Raw genomic sequence first — 20,449 nt, 5'->3', positions numbered from 1 at the left:
AGACCTTAATAAACACAAAAAGACATATGTAATAATTAAATTACATATTATTTGTTTCACACAAAATAAATGTTCTTTACATTATACTCAATTTTATAAATTTCATTATCTAAAATAATACCTAAAATATGTTCTATTTTTCGTTTATTAACAAAGTCACCATAAATTTTTCGAAAAATTTATTATAAAATATATTATACCTTAGTTAAGTACATATTCAACACTACGTATGCGAACAATATCTATGTATGTATAACAACTATGTATGCAATCAATCTCAGATTGTCAAACTGACTGCAAAATAAGAAAAAAAAGTGAAGCTAGACAACACTGAAGTTAGAAGAAATTCATATAACAGACGAAAAACTTAAGAAATTGTTAAGAACAGATTGGTAGAAATCTCTACGAAGGAAAACGTAGCATTCTACAATTTGAACCTTATCACTGTATGTACATTTCTAAAATATAGAAGTTTTAATGGGCATATATTAGAAGACCAGAGTTCACGATGTTTTCTAAAGACGTACAATAAATCAATTAAACACTTGAACTCATCACACAGTATCAATAACTGACAATTCATGGTAATTAAAGCTAATGTTTCATTTGTCCTATCGCTTCTGTACTTTCATGTAATTAACTCGTCATTTCTATCGTTTAATGGATATTAAATCGACATCACAACCACAAATATAAACTTAGGTCCGATAGAATAAGAGTTAGCATATTGCCAACTGAAATTAGATTAAAATGTGTAACTGATTTATCAGTTCGTTAACATGTTGCAGTTGATAGCACAAAAGTAGTATCTTATTTTTACATTCATATATTCATTCTTATGTAATAAAGGGGCTACAGTAGAAAAACGAAGCAATCTCCTTGTTGCAGATAGTCAACTCAGAGAGTTTTTTCAATGCCAATTAATAACCAACGTTCAACTACCGACTACTTATAATTATGCATCTTTCTAAAATGTTTTTAATTTGGATCGAAATGGCCCCGAAATATCAGTCTTTTAGTTGAAATTTTGTTAATTTTATTATACATAGTTGAGCATAATTCTACGAAATCTGATGTGGCTTCATAAGAACATACTATCTACGTTCCATAGCCGACGTCTTCTATAACACAATTATAATGGTTACACGTAATAACCGAAAGAGCATTTTGTTCGAATATTTAATATGTTTGAATAATTAATAAATACTTGTTTGAGTAACGTTGTATAACACTTAATCAAAATGTTTATAATATTTCTGTAACAAGTAAGTTACAATTGTACTTATTACATAAAAGTCAAAAATATATATAAAAGTGAAACAACTCAAATAAGGAACATGTCATTAATAACTACATAAAATAATATTACTTGAAAAATTACTCGAACAAAACGCTCAGAGTTATTAAAGCAACAACACTATATGTTCTTCTTAAAATTAAATATCAACGGGATTCCGCTATATTAAGTATGTTATTATATCCCAATATATGTGAATATAGAGTATGATAAACCTATGTACTATATGCTGTAATAATTATTTCTTAATTTTAACAAAACGAACTTATAGCGTTTGATTATCGAGTTCTACACACTGATACACAAATACCTTCTACAATTCTAAAATTCATGAAATGAATCCCTTACACATTTTATTTTCGTATTTACGATTGGTTTATCAAAGAAATAAATAGGAACCAGCCTACAGATCATGTATAGGGCACACATAAAAATTAATTATTATATAAATTCATTAAAATATGGCAGTTCAGGCCAGTTTACTGAATTTTAAAATAATATATACTGTTTTTCATAATTAAATGGTTTTTCCGTATTTCATATATATTGGTAATCTCAGTCGTTAGTCATAACATTGCAAAAAAGAAAGAATAAAGAGAGAAACTAAACCATTACTTTTCTTTTTTTTGCGTATGCCACTTTAACTACATTCACAGTCTCCATTAACAGAGTATCTAATATAGTTACAGTAAGACCATTTTTTACCGCGAGTTCATCATGATGGAATTTCGTCCATTCATCTTCCTCAGCCTGAGCTTCTCTAGCCAATAATTCATCAACCCTGTCCCTTCGTTTTCTGCTCCAACGCATCACCATGTTTTCCCGTTGCAATTTCGTTTTGAAACCGAACAATGTGGCCACTTCCTTATTCACATAAGCATTAAGCTCTTGTATTGTCTTAGGGATTTTCATTGTAGGTTTTGTTTTCACATTTGGTTTTGTCCAACTTGGACCTGGTTTTTCGTATTCGGCCTGATAAACCTCGGCGATTGTTTCTTTGCACAGATCAAAGAGGAATGTGTTGTAAATTCTTCTATCCTTTTTTACAGTCTCGTCGTTTTCTTTGGTTAACTCGCAGATTTCAGGAGGAGCTTCTAAGCTCATGATATCTTCACCAGCCTCTTTGGCATTAAATATTATAGCCGTGGCTTTTTCAGTAAATGCCGTTAATTCTTCTATATTGGAGGGAATTACGGCTGGAGGAGGAGAAGATGATCCAAGGGATGTTGAAATTCTTGCACCACCACCAGGTGGTGTGTACGGAGGTGGTGGTTTGTTTGGTATTTCTCGAACATAGAAAGATACTTCCTCTGCTTCTAATTTCTTAATCTATTATAAAGGGATGCTATATGTATAGGGGAACGACTTTTACATAAACAATATAATAAGATACCAGGAATGAATTGTTACCTCTAACTCAATTTGAAGTTGTTCAATGCGAAGCAATTTTGCTTCCCAATCTGCCTCCATACCAGGTTGTTTCAATGAGGCTGTGTAAATAAAAATGTGAAATAATACAAATTCATGAAAAACTTTATAAATAAATTGTCTAGGAAAAGCAACACGAATCTTTACATTACATTATGAGTTTACATTTTACTTTGATTAGGTGCTTTGATGATTTAAAAAGAAAAAGAAAAACATCCAAATATGGATAAAAAAATATTCTGATGCATTAATAAAACAGTATGAAGCTGTGATAAAATTATACATTCCAAGATCATATATATGTATACAATAGTCATTTTCTTTTAAAAGTATCTAAAGAGAACAGAAGATACAATGTTTTATATTGTGTTGTGTTGCACAATATTTACAGGCTTTTTTTGTGCATACAGAAATTAATAAGTAAATATCAAGCACTCATGCAACACTGATTTGTATAAAAGGAACAAGTCAATGTTTGTTTCATTCAAAGTTTCGTGTTGTATTACCTTTAAGTAATTATTATCTCGACTTTGCTATTCTGAAAATAAATAATACATGGCTATACGAGGCAATGCTTTGCACAGGAATACACAGCCAACATAAAAATCAGATTGTGTCTCTGTAATGTATGTGATATGCAAGAATGTATTATCATTTATGCATTAAATTATATAAATAATATTAAAACTAAGTTGGTTGTATCCAATATATATTTAATACTGTAAAAATATGTATGTATTAAATATTCATATATTCATTCAATAACGATGTAATTTACAACTTAATAATTTGAACTTATATATATATTTAATATAAAGAATTATGATTAAAAAATTAAAAAATATTTACAAAATATGAAAGAAATACTCCTCCATATATTGAATTATGAAATAGATATTTAAAAATATATTTTTACTAAAATTTAAATTGTATAGCCTTAATTTAATAGTAATGTAATAGTTACGATAAATAAAAATCATACCTTTTAATTTATCTATCATGATTTCTATATCCTTTTCAGATGTTGCAACAATGGGTGTAGCATGGAATGTATTCTTCGAATCTGCATTTTGATTTTCTATGTTTGAATTACTTAATAAATCATCATTTAACACGTCGATATCCAATCTTGAATCATTATGATCTCTAGGAGAATCCATCTCAATTTCAGATACACATTTTGGTGTATCTTTGCCCTCACTTGACTCAGATAATACATCTTTTTCCTGCTTTTCTTTTTCTTCTGTTTTATTTGGATTAATCACTGCTTTTATCAATTGATTTTCTTTTCCTAGTGCTTCTGTTTTAGGCTGTTGGCTTTCCAAATTATTTATTAGAGGTTGTTCGTGTTTATCAATAGCTTTATTATCTACTTTTAAGGATGCAATGCTATCTGTATCAGAAATTTCAGTTTGTGATTTTTTATTATCCTCAGAAATATATTTATTGTCTTGAAGTTTGTTTATATCATTTTCTGAACTTGATGAAAATTTCTGTGAAATTTCATCAAGTATTTTCAATACTTCTCCTGATTTTTGTATTGCTTCATATCTTTCCGGTATAGAAGATGATTTTCGTAAAACAGCAGATTTCTGAAGTTCACTTTTATCGAATATTTCAGAAACTTCAAGACTTTCTTCTGAAATATCTTCATACTCTGGATCTTTCAAAATATCAAAGGTTTTATCCCCTATATTTGGTGAGACATCCGATACAATTACTTCAACATTTTCTACTGTTTTAACATTATTTATTATTGTGGAAGGAGTTACATTACTTTGTATTTTATTTTCTTGTATTTCAATGCTTTGAATATCTGTTTTATTATGTGAAGTCGATTCTGATTCGGTAATAGAATCTATAAAATATTTAGTCTCTTTTTCTATAACATCCAATACACTTTCAGTTACTTCAACTAAATTATCAAGCTGTTCACCATCAGAACTATCTTGTTCTATTATGGGTTCCAAGGATTTTTGTTCTTGTGTTATTTTGTCTTGTATTTCTTCTTTGTCATCACTTTTATTTATTTCTATAAGTTCTTCTTCTGCTAATTCTACTTTAGCATCAATTTCGAGTTCTGATAAACATTCACTTTCAGCACTCCCGGGTTCTAATTCTGTTATGATAATTTCTCGAGATTTAGATTCACTAAGACATGTATTATCATCATCTTTGATTTTTTTGTGCACATCTAGTCTCATAGCAGCCTCTGTACTAACTTCATTAGTTATAATCTCTTCATTGATATTTCTGTTAGTGGCTTCTTCATTAGTATCAATGGTGCTACCTTTATTTTCTTTCAAACATTTATCTTGTAAAGTAAAACTACTTAAAATTGGTTTCTCTTTTTCCTCTACTGTGACTTTTATTTTAGTTTTACTTCCTATACTATGTACATGATTCTCAATATTTTCTCTTGTTGAATTATCCTCAATGCTCTTTTCAACCTTATCCAGTATCTTAATCACAGAATCATAAATAGCCTTTTGGAAATCATCGGTTTCTATACTGTGCACAGTGTCTTCTTCATATTGCTCTTTATCGTTATCTTTTGTAATTATATTCAAAATACTTTTAGCTTTATTATCAGAACTTTCAAAATGAGAATCTAATATCGTTTCATCAAGTTTGATTCCATATATGTCAATATTCGTAGATTCACTTTTTGGAATAAATAGTGACATATTTTCTATATCTTCTATATCGGTGATTGCGTTAATTTGATTTTTAGAATCATTAGTTGACTGGAATGTATCTTTCGAACTTGATAATATACTCGAGTCATCATTGAATAATTTTGAAATTTGACTTTGAGAATTTTTCCATGCAGAATGAATATCAAATGAATCAGATGTGGTCCAATTATCTTTATCAAAACTTTTATTAATAAATCCTTCATGTGTCTGACTTCCATTCTTATCGACTTCTTGATTACTAATACTTAAAGCGCGATCAAAGGCATCATGTTTAGATCCCTGAACAGATTTTTGAGAAATTTCTTTAGGTTTTCCTGTATCAGTTTGTAGAAATGAAATTTCATTCTTATTATTATCGTTAAATTCTTTGGATTCATTTAAGAATAATTCTGAACCTTCTATTTTTGAAGCTGTGCATATATCATTTATATTTTGGTATTTACTATCATTCACTGTATCTTCCATATAATCTATTGGTTCCTTAAAACTATCATTTTGTTTGGACGAATTTGATAACTGCGGAGAAATTTGTCTTTTTAATAATTCATTTACATATTCTGTAACTATTGTCTGTTTTGAAATATCCTGCAGAACTTGTTTAAGAGATGGATCATTTTTATTTTCAGACTGAGTTTCTATATTAAGTACATTTATTATTGAACTATGATTGATATTTGTGCATTGATTTGAGGACTTACTCTTCTCAGCTAAGTTGGATTTTTCTAAGAATAATGAAGAACTTTTACTTGACTCCAATGATTGATGACTCTCTAAATTATATGAGTTAACCGAATCTTCTTCAATATTTGCATCAACATTTTCTTCAGAATATACTGTTTCAAATTCCATAATATTTATACATTCTTCATTCTGCATTGTTTTTGAACAAATTTCGGATATGGATCTGATTCCAACAGAAGTATCACAAGACACTTCTTCGTCTTTTTTACGCAAGCTTAAATTATTATTTTCTATTAACATCTCTGAGCGACTGAGATCATCCTTAGTTGCCTTAATATGTTCTAATATTATAGATTTCTCGATTTCATTTAAAATTTTTTTGCTTCTCGCTTTATAATCAATTTCTTGGATATTTGACTTAGAAGGTGATATTTTATTTTGAGGCATCATAACAGATATTACATTATCGCCTTCTTTCGTTATACTTTTATTATCACTGATGTTAGTAACCGATTTCAATTTTGTATTATTCGTTAAATACTGTGGAATGTCAGAATTACCCTTCTCTTCATATAATTCTACATCTGTGCTTTTGTCTTCTTTTACGATTTCCTCATCATAAACTTCGTTATTTTTATCAGATACTGAAAGTATTTCTGATATTCCTTTCGATGTACTTCTCTCTTCATTTTGTGACTCATATTTTCTTTCTTCGTTTGATTTTTTATTAAAACGCGACATCATCTCTGAAAGTATCTTTAGTTCATTTTCCAATGAGCTTATATCCTCATTCAAATTTTGATTATTTAAACGCAAAAAGTCTACTTTTTTGGAAAAATCAAGACTTTCATTAACAGATTCAGTGTTGATTTCTGCATTAGAATTTTGAATATTACTGGATTTTCTCGAAGAAATATGTGAATGTTCTGAATGTTGTGATGAAATAGTTCTAGCCTGAGACTGTTCAGAAAACGTATCAAAATCGGATTTATACTCCTTTAAATCAGACTGAATCGTAGTATCATGCTGAGAAAGCTTAGCTTCCGATTGTGTAAGTATATCTGTTTCAGACTTCGATGTATTAATTTCAGTTCTAATATCTTCAGAAATACTTTGATTGTTTCGGATTTCATCTTTATATTGTTCAGTTTCACAAGGAATATTTTTGTCAGATCGTCCATTTGAAACTGATGACATCGCAGCAGAACCAAGTTTATCAATTTCAATTTTTTCTGATATGATTTCATCAAAAACTGATTGAGTGCGGTGATTTGCGGAACTTGGTTGTTCTAATGTTCTCATACTTCTTGAAGATTTAAGCGTCTTTTCAGAGTGATTTCTATCATACTTAGCTTCAATAATTTCATCTCGCAATAAATTAATATTTTTTATGGAATCTTTTGCTGGTAATTTTTTCGTGGAAAACAAATCAGATTCCGACCTAGACCTCAACAAATCGCTACTTTTGAACATATCCTGTAGCTTTTTCAGAGGAATCTCAGGTATTTTGAAGTCTGCCAAAGATTTGGACTCTATCGCTAATTTCTCATTTTCTTTAGAAGATCCTTTTTTCGATTCCAGCTTCTTACGCATTTCGTAAATCGTTGTATCATATTTCTGTTTGAACATAACAAATCATTCAATAAATGTAACATATAAGATTTATCTCGTCAAATTTATTATAAATCATATTTAAATCTATCAACAATATTAAATTATCTACCTTGATTTGATGCAGTAAATTAGCTTCTAAAGCCCGAAGTTTTTGTTTCGTCTGTTTCCTGGCTTCCCTTTTCAAACGTGACATTTCTATTCGTCTTTCAGCTAATTTTTCAGTGAGTAACTCTATTCTTCCTTCGATATCGCTCGTGTCCGATGAAATAGTAGTATCTATAAAATGACACATACTCCTCTCTGATAGTTATCAGAGTTAAAAGATGTATATTTATATAAAATAGATGATTCAATGCAAATTATTAAGTAGTATATTTTATACACATTATCGTTTAGAAGTATTTGTTCATTCATGAAGAAATTTTACTATTACTAACGTAAATAATTTTTTATTAAATCTTTCATTTAGTTATGTAGAAAACACATGATAATATTACTTTGAAAATTTGCAAGGAACGAATCATAGGTTTGATTTATTTAATGGTTCTTATTAAAAATAAATAAAGAACTTTTCTGAGAAATTTCTCACAGCTTTGATAAACGATAATATATCTTAAAATACGTACGAAGTATGAATTGTACACACGTATGAAGTTGTATTTGAAAAAACTCTACAATAAAGTTACCTTGTTGAGAAAAAACATTAGATGTTGCAGTTACAAGTTTAAGTGCAGCTTGTTCCATTCGTGCAACACGATCTTCTTCATTTCTTAATTTCGCATGCCAAGCCATCCATTCTTCCACACAGTTTTTCCGCGATGTAAGTGCAGCTTCACGTGCGTTCAAAATTCTAAAAAATGTAACCACATCCCATAACACGAATACATTTTCCATATCGATTAAAATAACTACAAAAAAAAATTTGTATGAGAATTGCAAGAATTCGAAATTATTAAAAACAATTATTTAGGTGTAAGAAGTAAGCCAAATATTCTTTACTACAGTGGAATACTGCAATAACGGCGGAATGCAAATCGTCGGTGCACTGAATCTATTTTTACAATGCTTCATTTCATAGTGTGAATACACAGTTTATTATTAGACTTCTTACACATGTCTCTAGTGATTCACAAATTTATTAATTTAATTTGAACATCATATTAGAAACACTTTCCGAAACCATAACGATAAAATATATAAATATATAAATTAATCTAAAGAAACATATACTTACTGCTCAAGCTTTTTAGATGTTTTCAAATTATGATCTTGTGATCTAATAACTACGGATTTAGAATAATTTCTGTCACTCTCTCCGGAACTATGATGAGAAATAGCGAAATTACTGATCTGAGATTTTGTGGATGTCTCATCGAAATTATGCTCATCCTTGTCTTGGCTACAAAAGGAATTTTCATAGGAGTTTACACTTTTATCAAACATTTTTTGACAGAATACATTCTCTTTGCTATCATAGTCGTCTATCCTATCTGTTAGTAATTTGAAATTCTTATCTTTTGTATGTTTATCCATAAGTGCAGTTTCATCGTTCTTATCAAATTGAATAAATTCCTTTTCCATTTTTGTTCGTTTATTATGATGCTTGACAAGCTCTTCTGACATTTGAGAATTGGACTTGGATCGTAATATATTCTCGGTGAGTATGCTAGATGACGATTTGCTTTTCTGACATTTTGAACTTCTGCGTTTAAAATTTGATTTAGATTCGGAACTATATTGGGTCTTTTTAGACATATCGGTCGGAATTGATTTACTACTTCGTTTAGAACTTTTCGAATACGTTTGTAAAATGTCTTCAGACACTTGAGATGATTTTGATGTTTTTAATATGGTATCTTGACTAACAGAACTTACTTCTTCTGACAAAATTTCGCTATTCGTAGTAATAGCTTTCAAAGATTCTCTTGGAGACACTATACTCTGAAAATGATTATCAATTACTTGAGAAGGCTTTGATTTTTTAGATAATTCTTCTACTAAAGTGTCAGATTCTGATTTAATATGTTCAGAGATAGATTTGTTTAGATTCTGTTGTACTTCTAACATATCGGGAGATTTTTCTTTCTCAAAAAGATATTTCCCAGGAATGCTTATGGAATGATTTGACATCAATTTTGGGTCAACAGAATGTTGATGCGATTTCAGTCTTATAACGTCCACCTTGGGCATCTTTTCCTCAAATTTTCTTGACTTTATCTCGTATCTAGATATGTTTCCATCCCTTTGTGTTTTGTAAAGACATTTTTCTTGAGACACATTGCTTTGTATAGCTTCATCGGATTTACCCGATCTTAAAAACGATGTATTAGATCCCTCAATGAAATTCGTGAATTTATTACTTTTTGGTAAGTCGATTTTAGAAAAGTGTGATTCGTTTTCTGATATTTGCAAGCGCACGTCTGTTTGAGATCGATCGTGCTGAGATTTATCAGAATCAACTAGAGAACTCATAGAACTATTACTCCTTATATCATAACCCTTCATAGGTCCAGATAATCTCCTTGGAGACTGACTATCTGCACTTCGTTTTAGTTTTGTTAAAATATTTTTAGTGGATATTTGGGGATTAAACATGTTTCTCTGTTTTTGTAACATAAGCTTACGTTCTTGGCTTGCAATTTTATGAAGCTCTTTTAATCTAAAAACATAATCTTTATAAATATGTAAAAACTAAATAAAGTACTTTTAAATACAAAGAATTGCAATACCTGTTCATTTCGTCTTTTTCTTGTTGTAATTTTAAAAGTAAAGCTCTCTGCTTCTTTTTCACAGAGCTAACACGACTATCTTGCCCAGTATCTTTTAATGCCCGTTTTTGTTCTTCTAGTTTCACTAACTTTTTAGTTCGATCATTTAATGTTTTTTCACGAGATTTGAATAGCATTTCAATTTTATCATATCTTTGTTTCTCGTCTTTTATTAGCTGTGCAATCTACAAAAATGCGTAATATATTTAATCTCAATTTATTTTTAATATGGAAATTTTAATCCATTATACTTACCTCTAGATCTAGATATTTATTAAAAGAACAAGTTACGTCTCGAGTGGAGATGCTAATTTCCGTTCCAGTCTCTGTCCGTATAGACGACGTGGTTTCATGTAAGCTTATTTCAGACATCGTTCTTAATTTACTAGGTAACGATATTTCTTCTATTTGATCTAAATCTTCAAATTGTTCTACCGAATCTAAAGAAAGATGTGGAACTTCACTGTCTCCAATGAATTCTTGTTCATATGGTATTCCACATATCTCCGAGCATCTATTTTGTACATTTCGTCGAGTTGGACGTATATCTGTTTGAGTTGCCATGTCATTCACTGTTTGGGTTTGTACTTCTACAGCTTTAACTACTGGTTTAGTTACTTTATTTACATTGTCAAACTCGTTTCCCATAGTTTGACTTGTAATATGATGTACTTTGTGAGTCGGAAACGCTATGTCAATATTAATACTTTCATTAGTAATTAATAATTTTCATATATTATAATAAATAATTTATTAAATCTTCTACCTTTATCAATGGCAACATGTTTCTGTGATCTACTAATTTCATTGCAATGTTCCATATTATCAATATTTCTTTCATCCATTGCTTTAGAGAAATGTGATTTTATTTGATCATTTGACTGATTATGTTGTAATGGTAACTCTTTTTCTTGATCATGTTTAACATTATATAAACACTTTTCAACATCCATGACTTGCCTCAGTGATTCATTAAATGAATCAAGAAGATGCAGCTCAGCTTGAAACTGCATGTGTAAGGCAGTTGGATGTAACTACAATTGTAAAATTGCTTTTCTAACATAATGCATAGATTAAATAAAATGGCAATGTATACTGTACATATTTACTTACCAATGAAATATTTTCTGGCTCTGTTTCAGTTTTAGCTATATTATGTTTTGAACACTTAAAATCAGCTTCTATATTACTATTCTGCATAAATTGCCGTTTTCGCTTAGATCGAGGCATAAGATTCATATCTGGCGTAATTAAATCACAAAAGTCCTCTTGCTGTGAACGATTTTCATCTCTAAATGAAATTCTTCTTGGATCTAATAATGCACTTGATAAAATACTGTTGTTTAAATTAGATTCATTACTATTACTAGTTTGTTTAACTGTAGTAGCAATGCTTTGTGTAAACGATTCTTCTTCTTTCTTTGTATTTACACTAGTACATTGTGTCAAAGAATCATCTGTATATTTTGAATCTTCAGTAGCTTTATTTAATTTACTAATGTTAATACTTTGTGCAATTTTTTCAGAATCTTTATTTCTCATCTGCTGTGTAGAGATGGTGATTGGACTTTGAGTTCTTACACTAATATTTGAATCAGTTACACTCTCTATACTTTCAGATTCCTTAGAGTTTATTATATACATTTTACCATCCATTTTACTTGTTGATGGTTTTACTTTTTCGAATCTTTTACTCTGTTCTTTAAAAAATACATTTCCTGTCTTTCCTTGTGATTGACATGTTATTTTATGTTGTTGAACTTGTCTGCTTTCCGATGAAAACATATATTTCTGATCATCTATTTGTTTTAATGTATGTAAATCATCCTTATGTTTGTAATCCAAATTTTCAAACATATTTCTAGACTCTCTAACTGTGAGCTTGTCTGATAATTTTGAAGATCGTTCGGAAAGTGATTCATTACTATAAGATCTGTTCTTAGATTCTAAAGAGATATCTCTTGTCTTTAAAGATCTAGTATTAATAGATCTATGTTTCTTATCATTAACCTTTTTAGCAGTTGATGTTGCAAAGTTTTTTGGTCTTGGTTTTGTTGGAACAAAATCACTTTCCCGTGGAATATGAAATGACAATCTGTCATTTTTTAATTTTATACCTAATGTATTTTCACTTACGTTATTAGAAAAATCCTTCCTAGAAGCATGTCTTGGACTCCTGGATCTTCTAAGAAAGTCTTGTACTGTATCATCTTGTTTAGAGAATGAGGATTCATCTTTTCTAATTCTTTTAGATCTGTTTTCCTTTTCTCTAGAATTTTCTCTAATACATTCTTTCTTCTTTGATAAATTTGAAGATATAGAAATATTTGGCACCTTTAGTGGTTCTACTTCACTGTTAATAGTAGATGAGACATCTGATGTTGAGAAATCTAATCTTCTTTGAACTCGCTCAAAGCTCTTTGTTGGTTTCTCTCCTCTTTCGTGAAATTCCTTTGTAGGTGTCTCAAATTTTGGTGATATCAATTCTTTCGATGCACAATTTTCTCTGTTAGAGAAATCTAATTTCTTTGCAGAAATTTTCAGATCTGGTGCTTTTAATGGCCTTATAAAATCCATTTTTTGTACAACTTCATACAAATTCTGCACACTATTAGACTCTAATATTGTTGGAGACTTAATTGCATTTTTATTATTTAATTCATGTGTTTTTCTATAGACTTCAGAACCATCGTTTAAAGCAAGTTTTCGTTTCAGAGCACTTATAAACGTGAAAGGATATGGTTGGACAGAATGATATGATAAGTTCTCGAGACTTTTCAAGTCAAATTGAAGTGGAACATGAGGTGGTTTGTCTTTAGATAGCTGCTTGGTAATATAATCTTGCTGCTGTTAAAATTATATTTTATTAAATTATACTTGTAACAATATATATATATATATATATACATATATACAGATAATAATTATTATAACTATTTTCATTTATAAGATCATTGCAATACATATGATATAAAAACAAAAATATAAAATTGACTTACTGCTGCAGATGTTTCAGCACGTTGAACAATAATGTCAGGATCAGTGAAAAAAACATATTTCTTTTTTGCATTAGTATCTTCCTTTTTGGAGCTACTTCGCATATTTTTATATCTGTTGCACAGCAGTCAATTTTTGTTTAATTGTCACTTGCTTTTCCATACTTGTAGTATGTGCAATAAATTAATAAACTATAAATATAATTTGTAAATATTAAAAATATATATCTTTCAAAACAAAACATTTTTTTGATGTTTATCTGTATAATTGTAATTATATAAGCATAAAAATTAATAAATAATCATTACACTGCAGATTTTTATGCATTTATAGGAAATTTAAAAGTAAGCAAACTTACACAAATACACATAATATTAAAATGTGTAAAATATTCAAAACTATAATACATTCTATAATACTTAGCAGAAAAACCAATTTTCTGCAGAAGCTCTACTTTTTTAACTGGATTCTTAAAAATATGAAACTGCATAAAAATGTGTAGTCTATTATATTCTACTTATTTCCACTTAATAAACCAAAATAAATTTAATTGCCAAGGTATTTCATGAACTGAATTAAACAATTTACACTGTTAATGCAAAAAATTATAAAATGATAATATTGATATATAATTTTATTATAAACTTAATAATGTATTAATGCATTATCTATTAATCTATTAATATATTAACTGCTAATTTATTAATACATTATCTATTAATCTACTAATACATGAAAACTTACATTTAGATATTTAATACGATTACCGTTAAACACAGGTAAGACGAGACTAGTTCACAAAAGTACGTTAAGATTCAACGTATTTATAACCTAATTCAGAATGCCGTGTTACATAAATATGTCTTATAAAATCAATTTTCAAACATTTAACGAAAACTGACAAATACGTTTTGAGATACTCAGAGAAAAACTGGATTTTCATATATTATATATCATTCATTTTTTCATAATACTAAACACAATAACTTTCATCACGATGATCATTTGTAAACGACAATCACGTGGTACTTCGTGAATTCCTACTTATATAAAATTGAAAATATGGCAACGACAAAATCTGAATAATCGATAACACAGTTATTTACAAACGCAACACATATGCTAGTAACGTAAGGAACACATAACTATTTTTAACAATGAATATAATATTACGTGAAACTTTTATATTTGTTATATGTGAAGTTTTACAAGAACGACGCGAAAAGAAAAAAGCGATAACCGTGTATAATATTAAACAAAAAATATTAGATAATTTGCTCGAATGTCTTAAATTTTTGCGATTTTATCAGTCCTGGCAACATCAATACTTCTAACATGAAGTGAGTTGTAAATATAAAATGTATTTCGTTGTGTTTGTGTATTTGTTCGTTTGGGGAATTTGAGTTTGGATTGTTACTTGTAGAGCGCCAACTTTGGTTTTATGTAGCATACAATTATGCAAATTATTATACAGAAAATTATGAACTCATTGTAGAATTGTACAATTACTGTAAACTTGTAAATTGGACTGAATAAAACAATCTTATTTTGCAGATGAACAAAATATTTAATCATTTAAAACCCTTTCAACATTCACAATCACCAATTCCTTTCCAGTTTTCATTAATTTAAGGAATACGTTATAGAATACGAAGAAGAAGTTCGACCAAATTAGTAAGTACAAATTAAAAGAATAAAGTAAGAGGTATTTGAGAGGTAAGTACATATTAAAAGAATAAAGTAAGAGGTATTTGAGACCTTTTAAAATTCCTAGAAATGACGTCATTTTCTGAAAGAAAAAAAGACACAGAGCAAAAATTTGCTATTCGAACGAGAAATATGTCGGTCAAAATAGCGATTTTGTATCAGGAGAACATGATAACATAAGAGATAGCACAATTTTAATGATTCTTGAAGATGACTTCATACTCTAAGAATTTGTAGAAATTTTCAGCTCCTGGAAAATACTTTCGATCGATTTTGTGATTTTATATCAGGAGAATATGATACTATAGGATGCGGCACGATTTCGGCGATACGAAAAATCAACATTCAAAAAAAAGCAATTTATTTCCATACATTTCTATTTATTAATAAATAAATTTTTATATTTGAAAAAATTACATATTATATAAATCTGAACAATACAAACAAAACAAACCAAAGATCGCGCCGTTCGCGTTTACTTTCTCAACCGTTAAGTTCTAAGGCGGTTTTGTAGTCCATGAATCGGCGCCATTCTTGAACTGTCTGTGAAACTAATCAAGTTAATAATTTTGAAAACATAAAACTTAATTGTAATTCGAAACCTTGTTTTTTCCCTCAAACAGGGGAAAAGGCATAAAAGATAAAAGGTGAAGTTTATAAATCTAAAAGCTTCTTACAGCATCTTTTGTGAGCACGAATTTTGGAAGCATGAATTAATGTAATTGCTAAAATAATTTTTACCATGTCTTTAATCATAATATTGATCTTATTTGATTATTTGGCATTAAATGATATTATTTGTGTTACAAATTGAGAAAATCGTTTATTGTTTTTAATGAACTTAATTTTGAAACCTACCATTTTCTGTGACCTTTTCTCATTTTCAATCAAATTTAATTCTACAAAACTATCATTGAATTATTCGACATTAATTGGTAAAGAAATCTTATATCTTTTGCGATGTATTGTTTATATTAAAGATCGAGTTTTTTATTAAATCTTGTTTTACGTTATAATAAAATCTTTTTTAGTGAATAGTATTGTCAATTACAAATTATTGGAATTATATTACTTATTATGTGTTTCAAAATTTGTTAGTAAACAAAACACTCTGGAAGTTAAATATAACGTATTTCAAAGTAGTATTTGCATTTCTTTTCATCCAATACACGTCAAGAGATCAACGATTACGAGTATACGAAAACAGTAAGTTGAAATAGAAGATATGGAACAAGCGAATTCCATAAGTTCTACAGATAAAATATATAGTTGTGAGTGGCAATATTTTTTAATAAAAAAAAATGAATGGCAGAAATTTATTTTAAACATATTCTTTGCATGAAAATTCATATTTTGTTTATAACATAAATATTATTTAATATAATTATGACAAAATTTGTTTTAATTTCTATTCATTAGCTAAAAATTAATGTATTTTTTAATAAGGAAAATTTTAACGTACCAAAAGCAAGAATACCTTCCTGCAAATAATCAAAGTATATTATTTTATCTAGGCAAAAATTCAAGTTCAAGAATAAATTTAAATGATGCTATGTTTATGTCAATTAATGATGAGGTTTTTTCATATTTGGATAACGAGTGTTTTCATGATGCATTAGATTCTGGTCTCTCATTAAGGAATGAAGACACAGAAATCGACATATCAGTTGCAACTAATACAAAAGGAAGCAAACATATTTCAAGTATATTTGAACACAATGATAGCACAAGTCTGTTTTCTTTACCTCGTACAAAATGTGATTCACATTGTATAAGCAATAATCTTACGAATGATTATTTACAAAATTCAAGTAATTTGCAACACCAACAAGACATGGACACTGAAAAAGATAATTGCAAGACAAATAAAGATGTTTCATTAAGAACACTATTAAGGCAGATGTTCGATGAAATTTTAGGAAGACATGACTCTACAAAACAATTAGGCAAAACTTATATTAACAGACATTCAAGCAATGAGTTTTTGTCAAATAATAGCAACTTAACAGACACATCGGACAGTTCTTTTGAAATAAATAATAATGACCCAATATGTCAAACACAAAAATTTAATAATATGTCGACAACTTCAATTAATAATATAAATAACTATAGTAAAAGTAAAGTTTCATCTTCATCTAATACATCTTCTTTAGACAGATTCAATTCTGAGCAATTAATTACAATATTGGAGGATTCCAATGAAAGTAGTAGCAATTCAGAATTGAATGATTCTCATGACTACTCTGGGAGATGTATAGGCAAATTAAAACATTTCTTTCCTCGTAAAATAGTAAATAAATGGACGAGCAGAAAGATATTTACCACCAGTGATATAAGTGAGACAAGTGATACCACTAATATGTCTTCAAACATATCAACTGATATCGAAATATTAAGTAAAGAAATTTTTAAAAAAGCAGATAATTTACTTGAAAACAGGATTGAGAGTAAGTGATCTTAATATTTAAATTAAAAAATAAATAAATAATATTTAAATATAAACACATAAATATGAAAATAATTTCTTTATGCAAAAATTATATCTCACTGTAAGAACTAGTAACAATTTGTTATATAGTAACGTTTAATTTTTTTAGGATTCAATGTAAAACGGTCGCCAGTGTGCAAATTATGCAGGGTACCTAAATTATTTCAAATTCCTTTCATAACTATAACTCCTTCAACTCCTTAAAAGATTTCTAGATAAATAAACTATTTAATTTCAAATTTTAAAAATACTTTTAGTGTTTATTATTTAATATTCTTTTTAATCCTTCAATATTAGACTCAATTATTTAATATTCTTTTTAATCCTTCAATATTAGACTCAATTCTGTTGAAAATTTCAATCATGAAAATAAAATTTTATCAACATAATAATCACTTGTTATTATCACAACAAAATTCACTACTAAATAATCTTTGCATATCAGAATATTATCAAAAAACAAATAATAAAGTTACCATTTCTTAAAAATACCTAAAACAGAAATGGATAGAAAATACAGAAGTTTACTGCAGTATTGCAAAGTTAAAGACTAAAAAGGTAAATTACAGTTTAACATAATAAATTTTGTAATAAGTTACTATACATTTTATCAAAGCAAAAAGATTTGCAATAATTTTTATATAATTTAATGATACCTATTTGAAATATATTCACAATATATTAAGTTCAAATATAATCTATCAAAAAGGTGATATAATACCCATTATATCCATTACTGCTAAATCAAAAGACCTGAAATGATATATATGCATTGATAGTAATACATTAAAATTTACTATACACATTAAAGTAATACTATTAACTAAATTAAATGAACTTACTTGGAATTCAATTGATCACCTGGAATGTAAAATGGATTGCATACAGCATTAGAATAAGCTGCATGCAATTTCTTAAAAATCTGCAAAGTATAGATTTACATATATTAAATATAGTTCTTTTATCATATAATCTATAAAAGATTTACCATTTTTACATCATTATCTCTCAGAGACGTATTTGATGAATGAGACACAATAATAAATTTGATTTTTGTATTAGTAGCATAACCATATCTGAAATTGTACAATGAAATACTATGTAAAAAACATAATATATTTGAAAATGCAATATATGTTATATATGTACATTTTATATTCTTCAGTAGCATATAATAAATTTAAATACAAATCTCGTATATCAATAGCAGTTTTATTTCCAACATTTAATTTTTCTTCTATAATATCAATTGACGTATGAACTTTGCAATGAAATTGCAATGCTGATGATTCATCTACACATCTAATATATTTTGGAGAATTCTGCAAATAAATAGTTTGGAACACATATTATTGTTGCTATCGAAGTTCAGAATCACAATATTTTTTGATTTGTATCATTTATTAACTAAAGATTTTGCACAGTTATTAACATTCCAACCTTAAAAGATGTGTACTTACATCTTTTCCGATTACAGCTACACAAATGGCCATATTTATGAATCTTATAAACTTACAACATTATAATTCATAACAAAACATTTTTAGTAATTAGGATTGAAAACTTCAATTTTTGTAAAGATCATTACACACGTAAAGACCCTTTTTTTGTAAAGACCACACACCTAAATATTGTTTAGATTTCACAATATATAGGTTATGCCACCATTTTTGACAACTGCTGATAATGAATGATTAAACAGTTCTTAGTAAAATTAATAATCATACAATTATGTTATAAAACATTGCATTGTTTTGCAATAAAATAACAACAAATGTATAGGTTTGGTAAAAACATTAATTGTATTTATAAGCATGATATACGAATCATTTCATTTTTAAAAATAGAAACCATAAAATTGATTGAAAAATAAAATTATAAGGAAAATTAATTTTTAATTTGTATTTTGTGTCTATATTTAAACATATGAGTACAATATAATGTAATACAATATCATTCTTTATAATATCTTTTCTTTAAAGTTCTGTACTTGCGTAACATATACAAAGTTTCTAATTCTTTGATAACAAAATTACCATGAGCCAACATTTTATCAATTTTCTCAGGATCACGTTCTTGTTTATTTTTTTCAAAAACTCTTCTTAGATTTCTTTTGAAAACATCATAACCTCTTGGATAGTCACGACCCATATACAAGAGCTAAAAGCATAAAAAATATTGTCATTTGTATTTATAATAAAATGTATAAACAATATCTTCTTTTATATGTAATTTTAGTTATGTGTTATTATATATATATATATCGCACAACTATTTTATTTTAAAATAATATATTTAATTTTTTAATAAATTGTAACGAAGTTGTAATATTATATTTCATACCGTCTTGTATAATTGGATAACTTTAGTACGTTGAGACATCGTTTAAAATAATAATTATAAGTATTAATCAATTAATGAATATTTTATTGGTTATGTACATATACATGTACATATATGTTGTTGTTTTTTATATGCGTAATATGTATTTATACTTCAATTGGACAATATATATATATAATTTCTAATGTATAGAAATTATATTAAAATATTGGAAACAGTCTATTGTTAAACACAATATTGTTAGTTCCATTACTTTAAACAATATTGTAAATGCAAGGAAACGCTAACAAAACATTTCTGCTTATTTCGTACTTCTGATATTGCAAAATGAAACACATGTTATTAACCAATCACATTATAACTCATTCTTTTATTGAAGTAAATAGAAAATGAATAATCGTGTTGTGATTGTTAATTAATTATA

At 27.8% G+C, this 20,449-nt stretch overlaps 4 protein-coding genes across 11 annotated transcripts; 1 reads left to right on the top strand and 3 right to left on the bottom strand.

The window, feature by feature from the left end:
• Positions 1-164: 164 nt before the first annotated feature.
• On the bottom strand, positions 165-14,800 carry LOC139986063 (uncharacterized). 5 transcript variants are annotated; one of them, XM_072001083.1, is made up of 12 exons: positions 14,665-14,800; positions 13,487-13,675; positions 11,601-13,334; positions 11,254-11,521; positions 10,743-11,176; positions 10,449-10,672; positions 8,954-10,378; positions 8,406-8,569; positions 7,829-8,019; positions 3,708-7,722; positions 2,708-2,787; positions 165-2,626 (listed from the first exon to the last, which is right to left on the bottom strand). In XM_072001083.1, exons 2-12 carry the CDS (start codon positions 13,586-13,588, stop codon positions 1,901-1,903), a joined length of 9,363 nt encoding a protein of 3,120 aa, XP_071857184.1. In that variant the 5' UTR covers positions 13,589-13,675; positions 14,665-14,800; the 3' UTR covers positions 165-1,900. The 5 variants fall into 5 exon arrangements, with proteins under 5 accessions (XP_071857184.1, XP_071857172.1, XP_071857174.1 ...); XM_072001071.1 differs by having other exon boundaries at positions 14,229-14,741; XM_072001073.1 differs by having other exon boundaries at positions 13,487-13,647; positions 14,229-14,741.
• Positions 14,801-16,211: 1,411 nt separating this feature from the next.
• LOC139985839 (uncharacterized) lies at positions 16,212-17,932 on the top strand. 3 transcript variants are annotated; one of them, XM_072000647.1, is made up of 3 exons: positions 16,212-16,462; positions 16,706-17,641; positions 17,792-17,932. In XM_072000647.1, the coding sequence occupies exons 1-3, from the start codon at positions 16,417-16,419 to the stop codon at positions 17,884-17,886; spliced, it is 1,077 nt and encodes a 358-aa protein (XP_071856748.1). In that variant the 5' UTR covers positions 16,212-16,416; the 3' UTR covers positions 17,887-17,932. The 3 variants fall into 3 exon arrangements, with proteins under 3 accessions (XP_071856748.1, XP_071856758.1, XP_071856740.1); XM_072000657.1 differs by having other exon boundaries at positions 16,213-16,397; XM_072000639.1 differs by having other exon boundaries at positions 16,213-17,641.
• A 333-nt stretch (positions 17,933-18,265) lies between these two features.
• Positions 18,266-19,842, bottom strand: LOC139985864 (trafficking protein particle complex subunit 2-like protein). 2 transcript variants are annotated; one of them, XM_072000707.1, is made up of 5 exons: positions 19,719-19,842; positions 18,832-19,004; positions 18,671-18,758; positions 18,525-18,604; positions 18,266-18,435 (listed from the first exon to the last, which is right to left on the bottom strand). In XM_072000707.1, the coding sequence occupies exons 1-5, from the start codon at positions 19,719-19,721 to the stop codon at positions 18,384-18,386; spliced, it is 396 nt and encodes a 131-aa protein (XP_071856808.1). In that variant the 5' UTR covers positions 19,722-19,842; the 3' UTR covers positions 18,266-18,383. The 2 variants fall into 2 exon arrangements, with proteins under 2 accessions (XP_071856808.1, XP_071856799.1); XM_072000698.1 differs by lacking the exon at positions 19,719-19,842 and adding an exon at positions 19,143-19,327 and having other exon boundaries at positions 18,314-18,435.
• Positions 19,558-20,417, bottom strand: Osi (electron transfer flavoprotein regulatory factor orsai). The gene is made up of 2 exons (XM_072000717.1): positions 20,026-20,417; positions 19,558-19,842 (listed from the first exon to the last, which is right to left on the bottom strand). Exons 1-2 carry the CDS (start codon positions 20,062-20,064, stop codon positions 19,636-19,638), a joined length of 246 nt encoding a protein of 81 aa, XP_071856818.1. The 5' UTR covers positions 20,065-20,417; the 3' UTR covers positions 19,558-19,635.
• Between the last annotated feature and the right edge of the window lie 32 nt (positions 20,418-20,449).

The sequence above is a fragment of the Bombus fervidus genome, chromosome 1 (assembly GCF_041682495.2).
Source record: "Bombus fervidus isolate BK054 chromosome 1, iyBomFerv1, whole genome shotgun sequence".
NCBI lineage: Eukaryota > Metazoa > Arthropoda > Insecta > Hymenoptera > Apidae > Bombus > Bombus fervidus.
The sequence above is the reverse complement of the archived record's forward strand: the minus strand, read 5'-3'. Positions and strand labels throughout refer to the sequence as shown.

What these genes read in the sequence shown, in the direction of transcription:
- LOC139986063 (XM_072001083.1), bottom strand. Translation starts at nt 13,588, where the DNA reads ATGCGAAGTAGCTCCAAAAAGGAAGATACTAATGCAAAAAAGAAATAT. An exon ending in ATTTACTGCATCAAATCAAG is followed by an intron (nt 7,723 to 7,828) that starts GTAGATAATTTA and finishes ATGTTCAAACAG; the next exon opens with AAATATGATACAACGATTTA. An exon ending in AACTTCAAATTGAGTTAGAG is followed by an intron (nt 2,627 to 2,707) that starts GTAACAATTCAT and finishes CCTTTATAATAG; the next exon opens with ATTAAGAAATTAGAAGCAGA.
- LOC139985839 (XM_072000639.1), top strand. Translation starts at nt 16,621, where the DNA reads ATGTATTTTTTAATAAGGAAAATTTTAACGTACCAAAAGCAAGAATAC. An exon ending in ACTTGAAAACAGGATTGAGA is followed by an intron (nt 17,642 to 17,791) that starts GTAAGTGATCTT and finishes TAATTTTTTTAG; the next exon opens with GATTCAATGTAAAACGGTCG.
- LOC139985864 (XM_072000698.1), bottom strand. Translation starts at nt 19,175, where the DNA reads ATGGCCATTTGTGTAGCTGTAATCGGAAAAGAT. An exon ending in TAGCTGTAATCGGAAAAGAT is followed by an intron (nt 19,005 to 19,142) that starts GTAAGTACACAT and finishes ATTTATTTGCAG; the next exon opens with AATTCTCCAAAATATATTAG. An exon ending in GGTGATCAATTGAATTCCAA is followed by an intron (nt 18,436 to 18,524) that starts GTAAGTTCATTT and finishes ATATCATTTCAG; the next exon opens with GTCTTTTGATTTAGCAGTAA.
- Osi (XM_072000717.1), bottom strand. Translation starts at nt 20,064, where the DNA reads ATGTCTCAACGTACTAAAGTTATCCAATTATACAAGACG. An exon ending in TTATCCAATTATACAAGACG is followed by an intron (nt 19,843 to 20,025) that starts GTATGAAATATA and finishes TTATGCTTTTAG; the next exon opens with CTCTTGTATATGGGTCGTGA.